Source organism: Aythya fuligula, chromosome 18 (genome assembly GCF_009819795.1).
Source record: "Aythya fuligula isolate bAytFul2 chromosome 18, bAytFul2.pri, whole genome shotgun sequence".
Taxonomy (NCBI): domain Eukaryota; kingdom Metazoa; phylum Chordata; class Aves; order Anseriformes; family Anatidae; genus Aythya; species Aythya fuligula.
This window is the reverse complement of record NC_045576.1, coordinates 9,824,826-9,842,791: the sequence shown is the minus strand read 5'-3', so window position 1 is coordinate 9,842,791 and position 17,966 is coordinate 9,824,826. Positions and strand designations below refer to the sequence as shown.

General features: G+C 39.5%; 1 protein-coding gene across 2 annotated transcripts in view; it reads right to left on the bottom strand.

Annotated features, from left to right (window-relative positions):
* CEP112 (centrosomal protein 112) overlaps window positions 1-17,966 on the bottom strand; it is a 161,619-nt gene that overhangs the window by 80,565 nt on the left and 63,088 nt on the right. For both annotated transcript variants that reach the window (XM_032199772.1, XM_032199773.1), the window contains exon 20: window positions 9,161-9,343. In XM_032199772.1, coding sequence (XP_032055663.1) covers window positions 9,161-9,343 — 183 coding nt within the window. The remainder of the gene's footprint in view (window positions 1-9,160; window positions 9,344-17,966) is intronic.

The window sequence follows — 17,966 nt, the reverse complement described above, 5'->3', positions numbered from 1 at the left end:
TTGAACATTTGATGATATCATCACTTTGCCAATCATTTCTTGTACTTTGGCTTTTTTTCTTCCATATCACCTTCCCTGTCAAAAGAAAGTCTTTCAAATCTCCAGAAGCTGAAGACATGAACAGTGTCAGTCATTGGTCTGACTGAGCTAAGAGATCCAAAAATGACTCCCCGGTACATCAGAGAACTATCATGTGCACAATATTCCCTCAAAGCTAATTTGCTGCCAACATGTAGAGTAATTGGGGGAAAAAAGTCTACTTTAAAGGCATACTGTGAAAAATATTTTTTCTCATGAAATCAACACTAAAGACTTTAAATCACTGTCAGTGTCTGTGCCACTCTTTCCAAATAAAGGAACGGCATTTATTAAAGTAAGATGACAATCATGTCTTCAAAGGTGACTGGACAAAAGAACAGCTCTGCTGTCTGACTTCATATTGAAAACATTCACTTTATTTTATAATAATGTAGTTTCTTTCTAATTTGTTTCTTGTTAAAAAGGGCAAAAAAAAAGCATATGTGGTTCTGTAAACTTAAGTGTACATGCCTAGCACACATTCAATGCCAACAGCTGGGGAGATGTGGAGCTTTGTCTACCTGGAACTTGCCCAAATGCAGAAGCTAAAATCCCTGCCCTTACCTGGCAGTGAGGGAAAAGAGCATCACCAAATGGCAGACAACAAACCAGGCTGGGAAATGCAGAGCGAGAGACAGCTGGTCCTGCCCTAGGCTCAAACAAGAGGCCTGAGCAGAAGGCCCGCTCAGAAGAGGGGAGGAAGGCGGCGGTGTCCCCGAGCTGGCTCCCGGGATGAGGTGGGTTACAGAGGGGCTGACCCTCCAGCAGACGGGTTAGCAAATTCCTAACATCTGAGGCAGAAATTGAGACAGAAGTTGCTACAACACAGGGCTTGCAACAGCTGCGGAGCTGAGTAACAGCGAAGCACTCAGCCCAGTGTCTGTGCCAGTAACATCCTCTTCAGTTCCACAGATAACCCAACACGGTTTTCCCCCTGCACCACCAGAAAGCTCCTGTCTATGAACCGGAGGAAAGAGATGTGTCCCATTTTCTTCCTGACTAAAGCAGAGGAACGAGGGGATCGGTGGTAGGGCGCCCAGGACAGCGCAGTTTGCCATAAGCACTTCAGCTGCAATTTGTTACTGGTTTTCCACTTGAAGGTTTCTCTATAATACTTTAATGTGGGAGTGTGTGGAGCTTTATGGATGGTCTCATATTTCTCAACTGACATATCTGCAGCCAAAGTATGTCAGCTACAGGAGAGGGCAAGGCTTTTCACTGGCTTTGTGATTTCTCCTTCCCCCATCACAAACCACATAAAAGAAAAATACAAATAATCAGATCTCCAAAACTGCTATTTGTTACCTCATCATGAAACAGTCTACTGGACCCTGCAGTGGTATTGAGTAATATCATTACTTAAACCATAAAGAGGCTGTATTTATTGCTCAAAATTGGGAAAATTAGCATCCATATGGATCCTATTGTTTTAAGACCAGTAATTCTGCCAAAACAAGTGGTGTTAACATTCCATACTACAGATTGTCATAATTTCTCTTCTGGTCTTCCAGTCTTTCATTTGGTATTTATAATACCTTTGAATTGAGTAACCGAATGGATCATAAAATCTCTTCTATCAGATAAATCATTTAACAGCTAGACTACTGTTCAAAATTTGATTTATGGTGACAGTGAGTGAATGGAATTAGCATCTGCTGACCTCAGGAAGAGAGACTAAACTGATTTTGGCTAAGCTTTTTCCAGAATAACGTTCAAGAGAAAGAACACTCTCCAAAAAAATTTAACTACTTAATTTGCAATACCTAGCACCTTAGTTGGTAGCCACACAGAGAACATCCTATCCTCCACCCCTGCAAAAAGCATGGCACAAAACCCCCATGAAATTCCTTTCCAGGCACATGAGGAATAAAAAGGTCACTGGTAACAGGCAACACAGATATACCAAGAGCAAATCATGCTTGACCAAACTAAAAACCTTCTACAATCAAACAACTGACTCTGTGGTAAGGGGAGAACTGCCAACATGTTTTATCTTGACTTTGGTAAGGCTTTTGGCACAGCCCTTTACATCACCTGATGGTCACACTGAAGAGAGAGTGGATGGGTGGACTACACCACAAGAGGAGAGCTCACTGGACCACTGGGTTCGAAGGACAGGAGTGGAGGCAACCAGCTGCACGTAGCAGTTCTCAAAGGTCAAAGCTGGGGCTGACACAGCTCAGCATTCCCGTTACTGACCTGGATGATGGCTACAAAGAACCTCAAGCAACACTGGGGGGAAGCAGTCAGCATGTTGCAGAGCAGGGCTGCCATCCACAGGGACCTCAAACTGTGAGCTGGAGGAATAGACCTCTCCAGGGCGCTCAGCACACTGGGTTTGTTCAGCCTGGACAGCAGAATACTAAAAGCAGGAATCTACACACAGCTGAAGACAGAAATTAAAGGGAAATTGCAAAAAAGAGGCAAACTTCTTGAAGATGGCAGTGAAAGGAAGAGAAGCTACAGATCCTACAGGTCCAAGTTGTAACAACAGAAATTCAAATTGGATATAAAGGAAAAGATTTGATTAGTTAGTACTTTAATATTCCTTTCTATAAGTTTAATTTCAAAATTCGCTTCACACTGTGTAAGGCTTATTGTCTATTGATCATTCATTGCAACCATCACACCCAAACCTTGAATGCAAAGCCACGCCTAGCGTGCATGTTAGAAACTGTCATACATGAAGATCCTTTAACCAGCTGATGAGCAAGACTGATCTTATTTATTTTTTTTAATAGAGAAATTATTCTATATTAGCTCTCCTGCAGGAAATAATCCCTTTTTCCTAAACAGGGTGTACTGGCATAAAATAAAAGTACATGATATCAACCCTGCTCCTTCTCCAGTGAAATTGTATACTCCATCTTTTCAACTGGCAATATATATTGTTTTTGTTTTAATTTTAAATAAATGTTGATTACTGTGTAACAACTACCACATATATTCAATTTCATATCATATAAACAAAGTCCATTTTGCTGAGAGCTCCATCTCAGAATCAGAGTTCATACTACGTGATGAGCTAGTTTCTATGGCAACTGCTTTCTCTTTTACACACGCTGTAGCCACACAAAATGTCAGCTCTATCCTAAGCTAACTTAGCATTTTTAATCAGCAAACGACAATTTATGCACCATTACATATGGCTTCCAAAATCGGCTTTAATAACAATTTCAAATGCTGAACAGCCTGAAATATAAAAGGATAGAGGAGCGAGTAAAGTCACACCTCCTGCACTGAATTCCTCGCTATCTAATTCCAGTCGTATCGTAAAAAGCAAGAGTCAAGCAAAAATGTGGAAGAGATCAGAGATGATCACCCAGTGTAGCACGAGAAGGCTTTGATGGTTCCATTAAGCGAGGAAGTGGCAGATGTTTAGAGCCTGTTCGGTAGGCTTTTGAAAGGCAGCTCAAACAGAAGCAGCAGCTTAAAAGTGGGGACCAGGAGCAGAGAGCTCAATGCAAAACAACAACCGTGGCATGGCGGATTCAGCTAAGAGAAAGCGAAGATGTGCAGGAGGCTAAGACCCTTCTCTTGATGGGGAGGCTTGATGGAGGGATTCACGAGCCTCAGCTCTGTGTGCTCCTGTTTTTTTAGAGCAGAGGCTCATTTTTTCCTCTAATCTCAATGATTGTCTATCCTGTAGCCCAAATTATTTCCCTGGGATACTGCTGGGTTTGGCCATCGGTACCCAACTCTCAGGTGATCAGTTCAGAGCTCAGTTTGAATGGCTCTACAGAGCCCCTCACCAGATCCCTGATTTTAGTAGATATTCCTCATCAGTGGACCCAGCCCCACCCTGACCCAACCCACCAGGAATAACAACCTAGAGAAATCACGCAAGCGCTGTAATAAATATTTGCTTCTTGAAATATTTTTACCTCCGTCATTATTCTGCTTTGATTGGTGGTAAATTAAACACACTGCAATAAAGCTAAAAACCTTTGTTTAAGAAAGGCTAAAAGGGAACTGCTGTCTGTCTACAGAAGTCTGACTGTCAGCCCAAAAGCTACTCTCCAAGTAAAATATAACAAACAAATATTTAGATTGCAACTCCATGATTTAGATTGTTTGCAGAGAAAGCTTGCAAAGCAAACAGAGCATTTCTTCTCATGCCAAAGACATCTTCTATTGTGAAAAGAAAAAAGTCAAAGAAAATATGAGTCATAGAATTTATTTACTTAAAACTGTATACAGAAGTGACTTCAGTAGCACCAACAACATCTGAATGTTTCACAGGCTGCATTTATCTGTTCCCTCCAGGCACAATCAAGTAAACTGCTTCCACTGATACTGGAAGAGCATCTCTGTGGAAACCAGTGTTTGGGGACATTAGAACAACTACCTGAAGTGCAACAGAGTTGATCAGTGATTTATCCGCACGTTAACAGCAGGTTCTTTCAGATCAAAGTTTAAGAAAGTCTCCAGTTGTGAAACAAATGCTCCCAGATTCCTTTAGAGTGGGTATAGCAATGAAAAGTTCCTGCTACAGCAGGATTTATGCACAAAAAGAAATTGTGCGTGTGTTGGGGTATTATTATTAAACAATTATATAGCATTCCTATTATTTTCTTCTGTATTTTCTCTTATCAATAGTAGATAAAGCTCTCCATCAGGCAAACATAGATGTGTGTATGCATCTAGTCAGCATATATATACACACACTACTATCTATGTCTCTATGGGCTCAAACAGCTCAGAATTAATTCAGTCAAAGGAAGGCGCAAAGCAACAGTTGTAGGAAGAGCAAGAGCAAAAAGCAAGCTCTCAAAGATCATCCAGAGGAAAAGTGAAAGGATGGCCCTGCAGGCCCTGGGGAAGGAGCTGCAGATTTTCAAGAAGGTAAAAAATCGCGTGATGGTGAAAGCAAAGAGGATAACATGAAGTGCAAAATGCAAGAGAGAAAACTGAAACATTTTGGCCATGATAAAATACCTTATTACTTATTAACACTTCTCACCACCTCCAGCCCATTACTTTTTTTTTTTTTTTTTTTTTTTTTTTTTAATATAAGAACTTCCATTTTCAGCATGTGTATCTGCACATCTTTAGAAGCACTTGATGTTTTTTCTCCCAACTGGTAACGGATTATGAAGAGCCCTAAGACACCCCAAACACCAACGATATTCTCTTATAGCAGCCAAGTTTTTGAGATAATAAACAGTTATGTTAAAATTAAAGACTGTGACATCAGGGACAAGAACTGACAAAGCATGCCTCATTGTTCAAGTTACTCTTGACCCAATTATGAATGGAGGAAAATAGTGGACTTGCCAATTACAGTGCAACAGCACCTGAAGAAATAATTCAGTTTCCTTAAGGAACTTTTTTCCCCCTCTTGCTTTAGTGCAAAGCACTGTATTTGAAGTTACAGGGGTAGTTTTATTCTTCTTCTTGCCCAAAGGTCAACGGTTTGAGAACAAGCATGAAAATGATCCAGCTCTGTACAGCAGTTGTAACATTAAAAATCTTTGAGCTGGTTCAGGGCACGTGTCAGATGCTGGGGAGAGAATGACAGTCACAGGATAAAGGGAAAGTCTAAGGGCACAACTGGCACAGCCACCACAGCCTGCTTGGCATCGGCTGTTAAAATTTTCTAACCTTGCTATCTTATTGCATGGGAAAAAAATATCATCTACTATTCTCTGTAATCAGAAGTCCTGCTTCAGAAAGCCTCTGATTCACTGGAAAGGTTCTTTTTGATTAAAACAAAAGGAAGACCTATCATCTAAGGGGTTTCCCAATTTGTGAAATGATGAATGCACTAACATTAGTTAGAGGCGGAGAACAAATGATCAAACCATAGCTTAAAAATATTCCTAAAGAAAATCCAGATGATATCCAAAAAATCTAAATTGAATACAAGTAGCGATTTAAAACTGATTTTTTTAAAACAAAATTCCTGTGTTCTTATTTAAGCAATGACGATATTACAGCAGTTCATAGGAAACATATAGAACTTAAATGACTACAAGAACACAGCATGGTATAAAAGCCTTTGTACTGCTTTGACTTTATTGACCTACATGTCAATTTACTCCTCCCCAAGCATTACAACCCCAGGTGAAAAAAAAATATCAAAGTAAGCCCCCTAGAAATAGATAAAACCAAGAGCTAAAGTGGAATGCAACTGTTATCCAGAAATTCATTAGGAATACAATAGGCGATCTACTTAGATGAAGTTCCTTTTGCGGACATAAATTGTATTTCAAAGAAGCAGTAACATTATTTTACATTTTAATATTGGGAAAGTACTGAAATCTTAATCTTTATGCTGTGGTTTCAAGCAAAGCATTAATAAATGTATTCATATTTCAATAATGTTTAATGTTTTCGTATACCATCTTTTAGAGTAGCTGAAGACCTACATGAAAACAAAGACTTTGGATACGAAATAAAAAACTGATCTTTTCAGGAACAGGATAAGAAATTGTTCTGCAATATTCAGTCAAAACGCGTTTCTCAAACATTTCCATATTCTCATATGGAAAAGCATTTCTAAAAGAATAACAGTGAATACCTTTAATAATGGTGCTTTCACATCATTCACTTAACATTGAACAGATAGGTCCTTCAAACCAAGATACTCATGTGTGATTAGCACTAATTATTATTTAAATTTTTTGAAATACACAGCAAATTTACTTTTCGTTTAGCGAAGCAAAATGGCCTCCTCTCCTTTCTCAAAACACCTTCACTGTAATATAAAGAATTCCTAAAATTACTGCTGTCAAACATGGTTCAATAGTAACATTTATTTATTTTTTCTTTAAATAAAGCCTTGTCAACACACACTCATTAAATCACTGAGATATCTTTGTTAAGAGACTGACAAATGGTTCATCAAGGGCACTGGCCGTTAGTCCCATTAGATGCCGAAAATATACATCTTGATAAACACATGCAAAGCTTTTCTTTTTTTAAATTAAAAATATCTGCCATAATTCCGTAACAGTCACCAGTATTGTCTATTAAGCTCACTGCAAAGACAAAAGTGAATTCTAACACAAAGACCAGATGAATCAGCTAAGAACGCTTTATTTTTCAAAACAGAAAAACGAGGCGTCCTTGAAAGCAGATAGATTCTTGCTTGAATTTAAATAAACAACAGCTCTTCTAGTCAAAGGCAATTGAATTTTTCTTCCCTGATTTACATGTCATTCTCATGGCAGCAACGCTCAAATGACTGTACGGGGATATTCAAACTACAAAGAAAAGCCCTGTAAAAAGGCCAAAGTTTTTTGCTATTCAGACTGTTCAGATTTTCATGACAGCTCCCATAATTTCCAGCTCTTTACATGGCACCTGTAGTAGCATCATATATCCCATTGCAAACAGAAGGCACAACCAAACTTTGGGTTCCCATCTTTACCAGAAAAACCCCAAAACAGAATTAAATAGGATATACTTACAAGACGCCTCCCAGATTCTCTGAATGTGCTTAAGATAGTCTCTTTACATTTGTGTTCAGGGTTATACAGAGCAACAACTGTAATGAACGCTGGCGTGTAGACAGAACTCAAACTGTTTTTTAACCTGAGAAATACGGCTCTGCCTTTGTTTGTACGCAAACACATCAGGCACGTAGGTGAAAGGATGGTACAACTTTGCAAAGGCACCCGCTATATAGTTAAGATTAATCTATCTTAGGCCAAAGAAAAAAAAATCCAAAGATAAGAAGCAGCCCCTTAACTGTTTAAGTCATTCTCACAATAAAGCGAAGAATAAAGGGCATGGTTTAATTTTTTTTAGAAGCTACCTGAATATCCTCTTTCCAAGCGTTCCCACAAAATGATCTGTCATTTTCCTTGGAAAACCATAATGGTGGAAATGGAGAAATAAGTGTTGGCTCCGTAATACATCCCCCATCCTCCCCCAACAAGCGACTTCATTTCCAACAGACTTAAGGCAGATTTCAATAAACCGAGTCGTCCAAGGCTAACCCCCAAAAAATAATTAAAAAATAAATATTCAGTTTTACTTAGCTACATTATAGTTTTCAGTAAAATAACAGCCTACTAGTCTACAGGAAAGTAAAGTGAAAACGCCTCAATGCCAGAGTTGTACATCTCATAGGGAAGGCAGTGGTGCGCGGAAAACATATGTCGTTAAAGATGCCTTACCAAAAATGTCCAGTTTTGTTATAAAATAATCCTTGCATGATAAGCAATTCTAATGCTGATTAAAGAGTATTCAGAAAATAATCTTTACTAAACTATGAAATCACCTTAATTTTTTTAAATGTTGCCATTGTAGGCCTTTTTAATATAGGCTCTTAAGAAAATACACCATGCCATCCTTACAAAATATATTGAAAAAAATGCAGTAAGATTTTTTTTTTGAACTGAAAACTAATAAAGATCATTTTCCATGCTGACAGTGCACATTTCATCCAGAAGTTTGAAGAGTCAAATGCTACCCCAGCTGGGGGTTATTCTGCCAAATGGCTTCCAACAGTGACCACAGAGATGGAGGATGGGAGGGGTGCGTGTGTGTAGGAAAATAAACGTGATGGTAAGCAATCCAAAATCCACATCGTCTTATCAAATATCTGATACACATAGGCAAACATACAAAGCAAATCTGGAATACAAAACTGAAACAAAAAGACATGGACAAAATGAAATAAAGCCATTTGTGAGTTACCTGCAGAGATTTGAAACAAAAAAAAGCATACGAATGAAGCAGACATAATTCATATGGATTTGCCCAGGAAGGAGAAAAGGAGGGGTGACTGTGAGGGCTGAGGGGGGGGGAGAAGAACAGATACCTTTTTTCTTAAACAAATCCATCATGAAAGAAAATGAGACAAGATTATAAATAGGCCGAGTTATAGCGCACCATGGGATTTTTAATCTGGCTACCTGTGGTTTTTGCAGTTAAAGCCCTATTCAGTAGTGGAAAGGGAGGGGGGAAGCGGGAAAAAAAAAAGAAGAAAAGAAAAAACAAAATCACGTTTATGTGCCAGTTTCGCAAATGATCACACAGCGTGCATCACCAACAATGCTGGCAAACAGGAAAGACTAATTATTAGCATTTTCTAATAAGCGTACGCCTTTGAAACATTATTGATCATTACCTGTCCGTCTCGTTTCCTGCATTCTTGAGTTTTACTCTCATGCTCTGCCATGGCAGCGCGAAGCTCTTTTTCCAGTTTCTCGATTTCCCGTTCATGGTCTCGGACCAGGCAGTCCTTCTCTGCGTTGTGCTGCTGGAATAGGTGCGTCTTCTCCTGTTCATGCTCCAGCTTCAGCTCCACTATCTGATTGGACAGTGAGGAGTACAGTTCATCAATAGAACATCCTTGTCGTCATGACAACTCGTCTACAGCTTAATTTTCCCCTTAATTTCATCAAGTTGGCAATTTTATTTTTACGTCACTATTACCTCACCTTTTAAAAAGCCACCGTTAGCGTGACAGAATTCCTCCAGACGATTCCAACAATGGCGACAACCGAGCAAATCCGGCGCATCCTTAACCAATTTGTTGGTACAAATGTCGGAGCGTTTAAAGAAAAAAAAAAATTGCATTGTCGCATTCTGCGAATGGTCCCCCCGTACCCGGCTGCTGCTCATCCGCAGGGCTGAGGATCCTAAATGGTTAATAGCCAGCCTGCTCTCCCCTTTGCTCAAGTATACACACGCAACCCCCCCACCCCAGCAATTAAATCTTTTAAGGATTTCTTGATGGTTTTCCAGAGCGAAAGCTCTTCCTTCGATATTCACCACCGTGGTATATACAGTTGTCTTTTTTTATTTTTTTTCAAGAAAATTATAAAAAAAAACAACAAAGCTCTATTATCCCGTTGTCAGCTACGCTACCCCAACATAAACAGATGTATGTGTTCCAGAAGGGCACCTGCTGTGCTGCAAGCTTGCACCACGGTTTCATAAGCAGCGCTCTATTCTCAGGATCCTTTCCCAGTCCGCACCACACTGGATGCTGTGACCTTGGCCAGCCCTAGCCTCTCCCCGCTAGACTGAATGGCAGCCCGAGACCAAGGGCCTGGTTGCCGCAGCTTTGATACTAATCCTCCCCGCCTCGCACAATGGCACCCTACCTGGCCTGCACACTGGAGCAGCCAGGCGGCCTTTGAAGCAGGTGATGAATAGGGACGGCAGGAAGCCGCTTCCCCACTGAACTCCGGGCCACACAGCTGCTAAGAACAGTCACTTGGATTTTTCTTCAGTTTTGGTGGATTTCGGGGAGGGGAAGGAGAAGAGAGAAAAAAAAAAAAAGAGAGAAAAAGAAAAGAAAAGGAAAAAAAAACGCCCTTATCGAGAATATGGTGGGGTATTTGCAGCGTGAGAATCCGGCTTCAAAAAAAAGCCGTCGGGAGGAGCCGGCTCAACGTCGGGCGGTTTGTGCGCCACAGCGCCCGGCACCTGATCTTAAAGCTGCAGCAGGCAATTCCGGGAGCGGGCCTCGGCCCGAAAATTAGCTGTTTTCATGGCTTTCGGCTTAAAATTTGAAGCATAGTGAAAAGCAACCTATTCTCTCCAACTACAGATGGGAATATCCCAAATTTGAAAGTAAAATACGTGATCCGCGCTATGCGGCCGGGTGCGTCCTTCCAAAAACAACATTAGGAGAACAGCCACAATATTCTACGGTTTAGCACATCTACATTATTTAATAACACCAAGGGGCTCATTAACACACATCTGAAGTTACCCCCAGGAGGGACACGTTATCCGCGCCAGGCCTAGGATCGTTACGCAGAGCTCTTTACCTCAGGTTTTTGCCCAAGGTTTGTGTACAAAAGTGGTTTCTTTTCAGATGCTTCAGTGTCCTTGGCGTGTCTAAATGGAAGTAGTCTTGCTCCCTAAAATAATTATAAAACCTTTGTCTGATTTCTGGAAAAAAAGTCTGTCATACATCAGATCTGATTAAAAAGAGATTGCGCTAACAAGAAAGGTCTTTCTATTCAAACTTTTTTTTGACTTCTTAATTACTGCATTTTCTGATGGTTGGGCCATGTGAGGTCTGGGGTGGGGTTAGCAAGTTTGTTGTGAGGAACTTCAGTTATTTCAATTTTCTTGTTTTTGGCTGAAGAAAAAAATGGCAGCAGGCTGAGAATGTTCCGGAAGGAGGCAAGGGACAGATCCTGCTTCTCCCACCAGCTACAGGATGTGTGCGTCATAGGTTTACCCAACTAAGCTAATTAGTTATCTTTAAAAATCTCTTCAAGTACAACATTATATTGCAGGTGCAAAGTTTTCAAATTTAAAAGGGGGAAGAGCTAAATGGGAACAGTGCTTCCGTGTGCAGGAGGGGAGTCCTCACGGCCTGCCATGGGAGCGGAAACGATGGCAGTGTGAAGTGAGGTGTTTTGTAAGCGTCAAATTCAGTGATGAAAAACTGTCACCATTTAGTGTATACCATTCCCCATGATGTTTTTGCTTGGCTTTTTAGAGACCTCTGGCAGAGAACAGCTAGAGAGAAAGGATGGGGATGACAGCATTTTCTTCCCTCAAGTTCAAATGCCTACAAAACCCATCTTCCCAAGCAAATACTAACAATCACTACGCATTCATAAGCAACAAAATGAGCTTTCCTGTACAAATAATGTGAAATGACTGAGTAGGCATTGACTATGCTGGTGAACACTCACTGAACCTTCTGTTCTCCTTAAGAACTGCTGCCAAGCTCTACAGTTTCTCTTTCACCCTTCCCTCTCTCATTATTGTATTGAGTTGTGTTGTTGCTGCTGTTTAAAGGAAAAGAAAAAAATAAAGTATGCCAACAAAAGGAAAAATACCACACTGTTTTGCATCAACAACCTGACTTCATCACAGAAAGCTGCATGAAAACTATGCTAAGTCTTCATAAATCAGTATGGATTCTCTCTGGGGTACAGCACACCTCTGTGAATGATAAAACAAACCTCCTTAAAAAAAGGAGTAAAAAACTCCTTAAAAAGACTCCTTTAAAAACTGTTACCATGTTGAGATCTTTCTGCACACCATTTTAAAATCTCTGCTTTTAACTGAAGTTTTTCAGTATGCCTTTACCTTGCAGAGAAGGACAAAAGGTGACAAAAGTATTAATAAAATGCTAAAACAAACTTATCTGAGAAATGTGATCATCTTCTTCTATTCACTAGCATAAACACACACACAAATTGCTGAACAGTTCAAGTGGTGCAGATCCTGACCATCCTGCACAGGACACTGAAAACCTCAGCTGCCCAAAGATGGGCTTCTAACCCAGGCAGTGGTAGCTGCACCTACGTGTGGAGGTAATCTAGAAGAACCTGTTAAAACAAGAACCCATCAAATAAAGACCTAAAGCGAAACCCTGCTGCTGTTAGTGCCAGTTCACCTTGTACATCTGGAGAACAAAGCTTGACAGTAAATAGCCTGCTGATTGTGTAAGATATCTTCAGAAACCAAATACTTGTAACACAATCAACATTGACAAATACCTTTTTTAAAGTCCCTAATATAGACAACAGTTTCTACTATAGAGTTTTTGTTTTTACATCACACAGCAAGTTTAGGCTTTTCAATTTTAGAACAATTTCAACTTGTTCTCATGAACAAGTATGCTTTTGAAAATCTTTTTATAGTCCCCAAAGGAGGGAAAGGAAATTAGTTAGCTCACTACCTCTTTGAAAAATATAGCCACTACCATAAATATTTGACACCAAAGTATGAAAATTCATGTAAATTTATGTCCACAATCTAGAAATATTATAAGTAACACCTATATAAAATATGGGTTTGCATGGCAGGATGATTTTATTAGCACTGTTTTGGCATGACTGAACTTCTTAGGGCCAGAGAAGCCACCAGTAAATTACTTATGTCATGCCGAAGTACTGAACTAAAGCTCACTGGGTACAGCACACCCATAGCACGTCTATTTTGCAACAATTTTTACTTATAAACATTTTAAGAGTATTTTCAAATGTTTTATTGGAGATTTTATTTCCCATTCCTTCACTGGTAAATCAGGTGTCTTCATTATAATTACTCTGCCCAAAACCCACTCTAAACTCTGACCAGCACTCTGTACAACACGTGATCTATCCCCAAATAACAACTCTGCTAAAATCTAGCGTTTTCCGTCTCCTAAGCCTATAAATAAATGTGCGTGTTTCATGAGGATATGAGGATTACCCATCCCTGCAAATACACTGCTTCTAAAGTAATCTGATATAGCAGACTTGAGGATCGAGTATTAATCATGCTGGGCTCTGGCTTAGCATAACTTTGGGTGGAAAAGAGGAATCTTCATTGCAAAGCAAGGGAGCATACTAGAACTATATCGTAGCAGATAAATGGATTTTACAACTTCAAATTTTTTGAGATTTCATTATAATTTTGAACGCAAAGCACTCCCAAGATAAAAGAACTGTAATCAACAGAGGGCAAATGGGGTACTGAAAAATACACCAGTGCAGACCCCTACATTACCACTTGGGGCAACAAACACATTTGGGGCAATGTACGTACATGCAAATGCATTTTACTTCATTTTATTGCAAACTGCAATAATTTAACTGACATTCATGTGTTTCCTGTTATTCTTTACCTTATAATCAACCACTAATAACTGTATTTCAACTGCAGACTAAGAATTGCATAAAATTCTTCAAAAGATGCAAGCTGGTCTTTAGCAAAATTACAGTTTTACTTATCCTTTCCATAACAAAATGCCCAAGTAGTCTCACTAGGTGTATATAAAATGGCATATCTGGCCAGCAAATTTTGATTTATAAAAATATTACCTCTGGAAGATCTTTAAAGTATGGTCAGCAGAAACATCACATTGATGCTCTTATCTTCCCAGTCATCCTGCCATGACTAAATTTGATTTTAAATCACCAGCATAGTGGCACTGAAGTTGCATCCCTATGATTAAATCACATTTAGCAGTGGAACAAATGTCAGGAGTCTACCCAGTCTACCTGTCCCAAGAAAGCCAATTCGGCACTCAAAATATTTCTTTCAAAATAATATGCCTTTAGTCATTGCAAATGCGTGCTTGTAGCAGATTCTAGTACAGAATTTACTGTACATTGCCTTTGTTTAGAGATTCCAAGTTTATCCAAGGACCTTCTTTGAAAACTAAGAAACGACTTTGCAGGATGACTTACTATTTACTGCAGGCATCAATTTATGATCCTGGACTCGTGTCTCCTCTCCCTCCGCCCCCCAGAGCTGGCTCTGTTGACTATACAGGGAGCTCAGGCTTTTAAGTATGAATCACACACAAGTTAAACGCCTGAAGGAGACAGTGTAAATACCCATACGTCTGATTAACAACTCTGTAAACAGCAGTGGTACAGCTAGAAGATTTTCACCCTCTCTTTACTTGGAGGTTAAATTCATATCCTTTTCCCATTTGTGAGTCTTAGCTATATCATGAAGTGGAAAGTTGATGCTGATGATTGAAGAAACTATTCCTCAGATATTCTGAGCAAATGGCATTCATCTGTGTGTTAAGATGGTTCAAAGGAAACATTCATGCATCCTGGATTAATTTATTAAATGAAATTTATGCAGCTTGTTGCTGATGACATGAAAAATTTAGAGCCTCTGCTAACGTGCTCATTTGGCCTCCATGCAAGAACAGACCGTATTTCAATTATCTTTGACTATAGACAAAGAGGAGAGGAACAAAGCTTTCTACAAAGATGGTGTCCTTATAGCTAAGCCAGCGTACTAAAAATATTCAGACATTCATGATCCATAACTGAACTGTTTAAAGTACAGCTAAGAAATGGCTGCAACATTAGTCTGAGTAATAACACATTTCAAAAGCATGTCTTTGCAAATACTTTCTTCACTTGAGTGGATAGCGGATCAGTCAAAAGGAAGCTAGAAGAAACAAAGAGGAAGTACAAGGCCAGAAAAAAAGCTAGGACATAACTGCAGTGACAGGAACTCCTAGCTGAAGTCACAGGTACAGGGACAAAGAAAGCAGAACCTTCAGCTTGTTATCTCTGTTAACATGCCATGCTTCCAACTCCAAAGCATGCCTCTGAAGACATGAGCATGAAACTGGAATCAGAATTTTAGGCGTACACACATGACACCACTTGGGTAATATGGCTTGTGGTAGGACTGATGATGTTGGTAGCAGTTCCAAAGACAAGAGCACCGGCTGGGAGATACAGCTGAATGTAACCTGCCTAATAAACAAGCCAGAACTGTAAATTTAACACCCAACATAGATGAAGCATCTTGCCCTCCCTGCCTCAGAAAGGCAGAGTGGCCACGGTGAAAGCAGAAGGCAGTAAGGAACCTTGGCTCCTGAAGAGCCAACTCACGCTCCACTGACCCTTCAGCCCACACCACCCCAACAGACCTCTTCTGCAGGACTCACCTCTCCACTGCTCCTGATCCACAGGTCTAAGCCTCAGCTCTCAGCCTGAATAGCTCCAGATTCCATTGCACAGGCTTTTTACAACTACTCTCAGATTCACAGCCAGTACTTATTTTCCTGAGGGACTTGCTTTCCAAATCTTATCCCCATTCACAGCAATTTCTTGTTTTCCCCCATACTTAATCCCCACTTTTTATTCTATTCCCCATCTAAGCTGTGTTTTCGTCTTCTCTCACAAGGTCACAGCCTCTTTCATACACACTGTTCTGGCTCCGTTTCCCAGGGAGGATATGGAAATTCTCAGTAAGACTCTTCAGAGCATTTAGCTGCTGAACTCCAGAAAATCTGAATTAATCAATGTTTATTACCTAAATACACTTGAGTAGATCTTCAGGAGGAAAAAGAAAAAGCAACACACTCAGGTGAAAAATTCCCTATCTCCAACGTTTCAAGAAAATCTTGCTACAATTTTAGCAAACGCAAAATCAATGTCATCACTGCCTTGATCACCCAAACACTGGCTAAAATCTTCTGCCACAAAATTAAACAGCTAAAAATTAGTATGGGAGGTACAAAACCATTAATTTAAATTAAACTTCAGAATATTTTTATTTCAAGAAACTGAGCATGAGATTCTGCTTGTAACCTTCATATGAAATAGCACTGCTAGCACTGTGGAAGATGTTTGATTTTAAATGTATGCACTTATGTACAAAATAAGGCTTGCAATTACAAACTTTGTATTTTACCTCCAAGATAACTGCACTCTTTTTTTAAAAAAAAAAAAAATAAAAAAAATTAACCTCACTAAACTGTTATAAAAAAAAGAGTCATACAAAAAGATGAATAATGTTCTTCCTCCTCTCCTCCTATCTTCCTCTGCTCCAAAGCACTGCTTAAATGAGAAAAAATTTCCCTGCACTACCTCGAATATCTGTCCTTGCTGCTGGCAGGTAAGATTACAGTCATGCTTTTTTCACTTTAACCAGCTGATTCTGCACTTCTTTACTTCCCTTTCTTTAATATAAAAGGCACATTTTGGAAGGCACCACACCTTTGTTTTGCTCCAGACTTAAAAGCTTAGACTAGTTCTCTCATCTTTACCATGATTTCAAAGCAATTTTGTTAAATACCCAGTAAAACATTTCTGAAGGTGTCCTGTTACTTTCTTACTTTGCTAACAAGAAGACAACCCTAATTATTCCTTCACAGGTTTTACAGAAGTCAGCACTCAACAATAAATGTTGCAAGAAAGGATTTCCTGAGATACAGGGAGATTCTTCAGCTATCACGTAATACTTTTCCTAGCTTTCCACTTTGCCATGGAAGCATGAATAATTATTATTTAAAATGGAATAAACACAGTTAAAGAAGAGACTAACCAAAACAAAAAGCTTATTTATAAATTCAGGTTGGCATTCACTCTCAAACTACGTCCATAACTCGGCAAGGAACACCACCCTGCTATGACAACAATTCATCAGCTTTTTCATAGTGCATTCTCCCTGCTATGAAAAAGAAATCTCAGACTTCAGCTCTCTCACTAGCCTTGCACCTCAACTTTTTCACAACCCCTCAATCATAACACTTCAACAAATATTTATACCAACAAATGAGTGTAACAGTGATCATAGGGGTACGTATGTTTTCTTAAAGGACAAGCTAATGCCATTTGAACATTAAGATCTCCAAAATCCACTGAAAAGCTTCCATTGATGACAATATATGAAAGTCTGCCTGAAACAAAGATGAGTATGTGCTTCACCCTGCTGGGAAGTGTCCTTGTCTGAAACCTTGTTCCACTGCAAATTCTCTGCTGTGCTATCATGGCTTGTTATGAGAGCTGAGCACGTTGGATACAGCAAAGCAGCATATTCACGTTCATTTTTCTGGCAAATTTGCCTCCCTAAAATCTGTTACTGCCAAGTTTGGGCACAGACTTTTTTAAAAAATATTTGGACTAATGGCAAGTAATTGCAGCAGAAACTCTTCCCAGGTATTTTGAGCTAAACTGCGAATGTAATTAGAAAGTGGAGGGAAAAAAAAAAAAAAGAAAGAAAAGAAAAGGTGGGGGGGGCTTGCAAAAAAACAAACAACCTTTTTTCCTGTGCTGACGGTGCCATAAAGCCCGGCTACAGATACTGCAACCATTTCAAAGGCAGGAAAGGCTGAGGCCTTCACTGTGGTGTCCACTGGCTTTGAAGTGCCGAAAGCAGCTGCTCCCAGCAGATAGGAACTGTGGTGCTGTTGGAGTTATTTTTTTTCTTCAAAATATACTTTCAAATCTAACAGCTGCAAGTAGAACAAAGTTGAGCTAAAGTATATTTAAAGAAAAAAAAAAAAAGCCACCAGTTTCTGCCTAAGAGTGTTCTCAGTGGATACTTCAAAAGAAAGTGGCACTGAATCAGATGAAGCTGGAACCAAGACCGATATGTGACAGCTGAAACCAAATATTGCAAGATCCCCAAATTTCTTCTTTGCTTTTTAGATTCCAAATAATTTGAAAAGTTAACAAAATATTAACTTCCATGGTTTCTTTTTTCAAGGA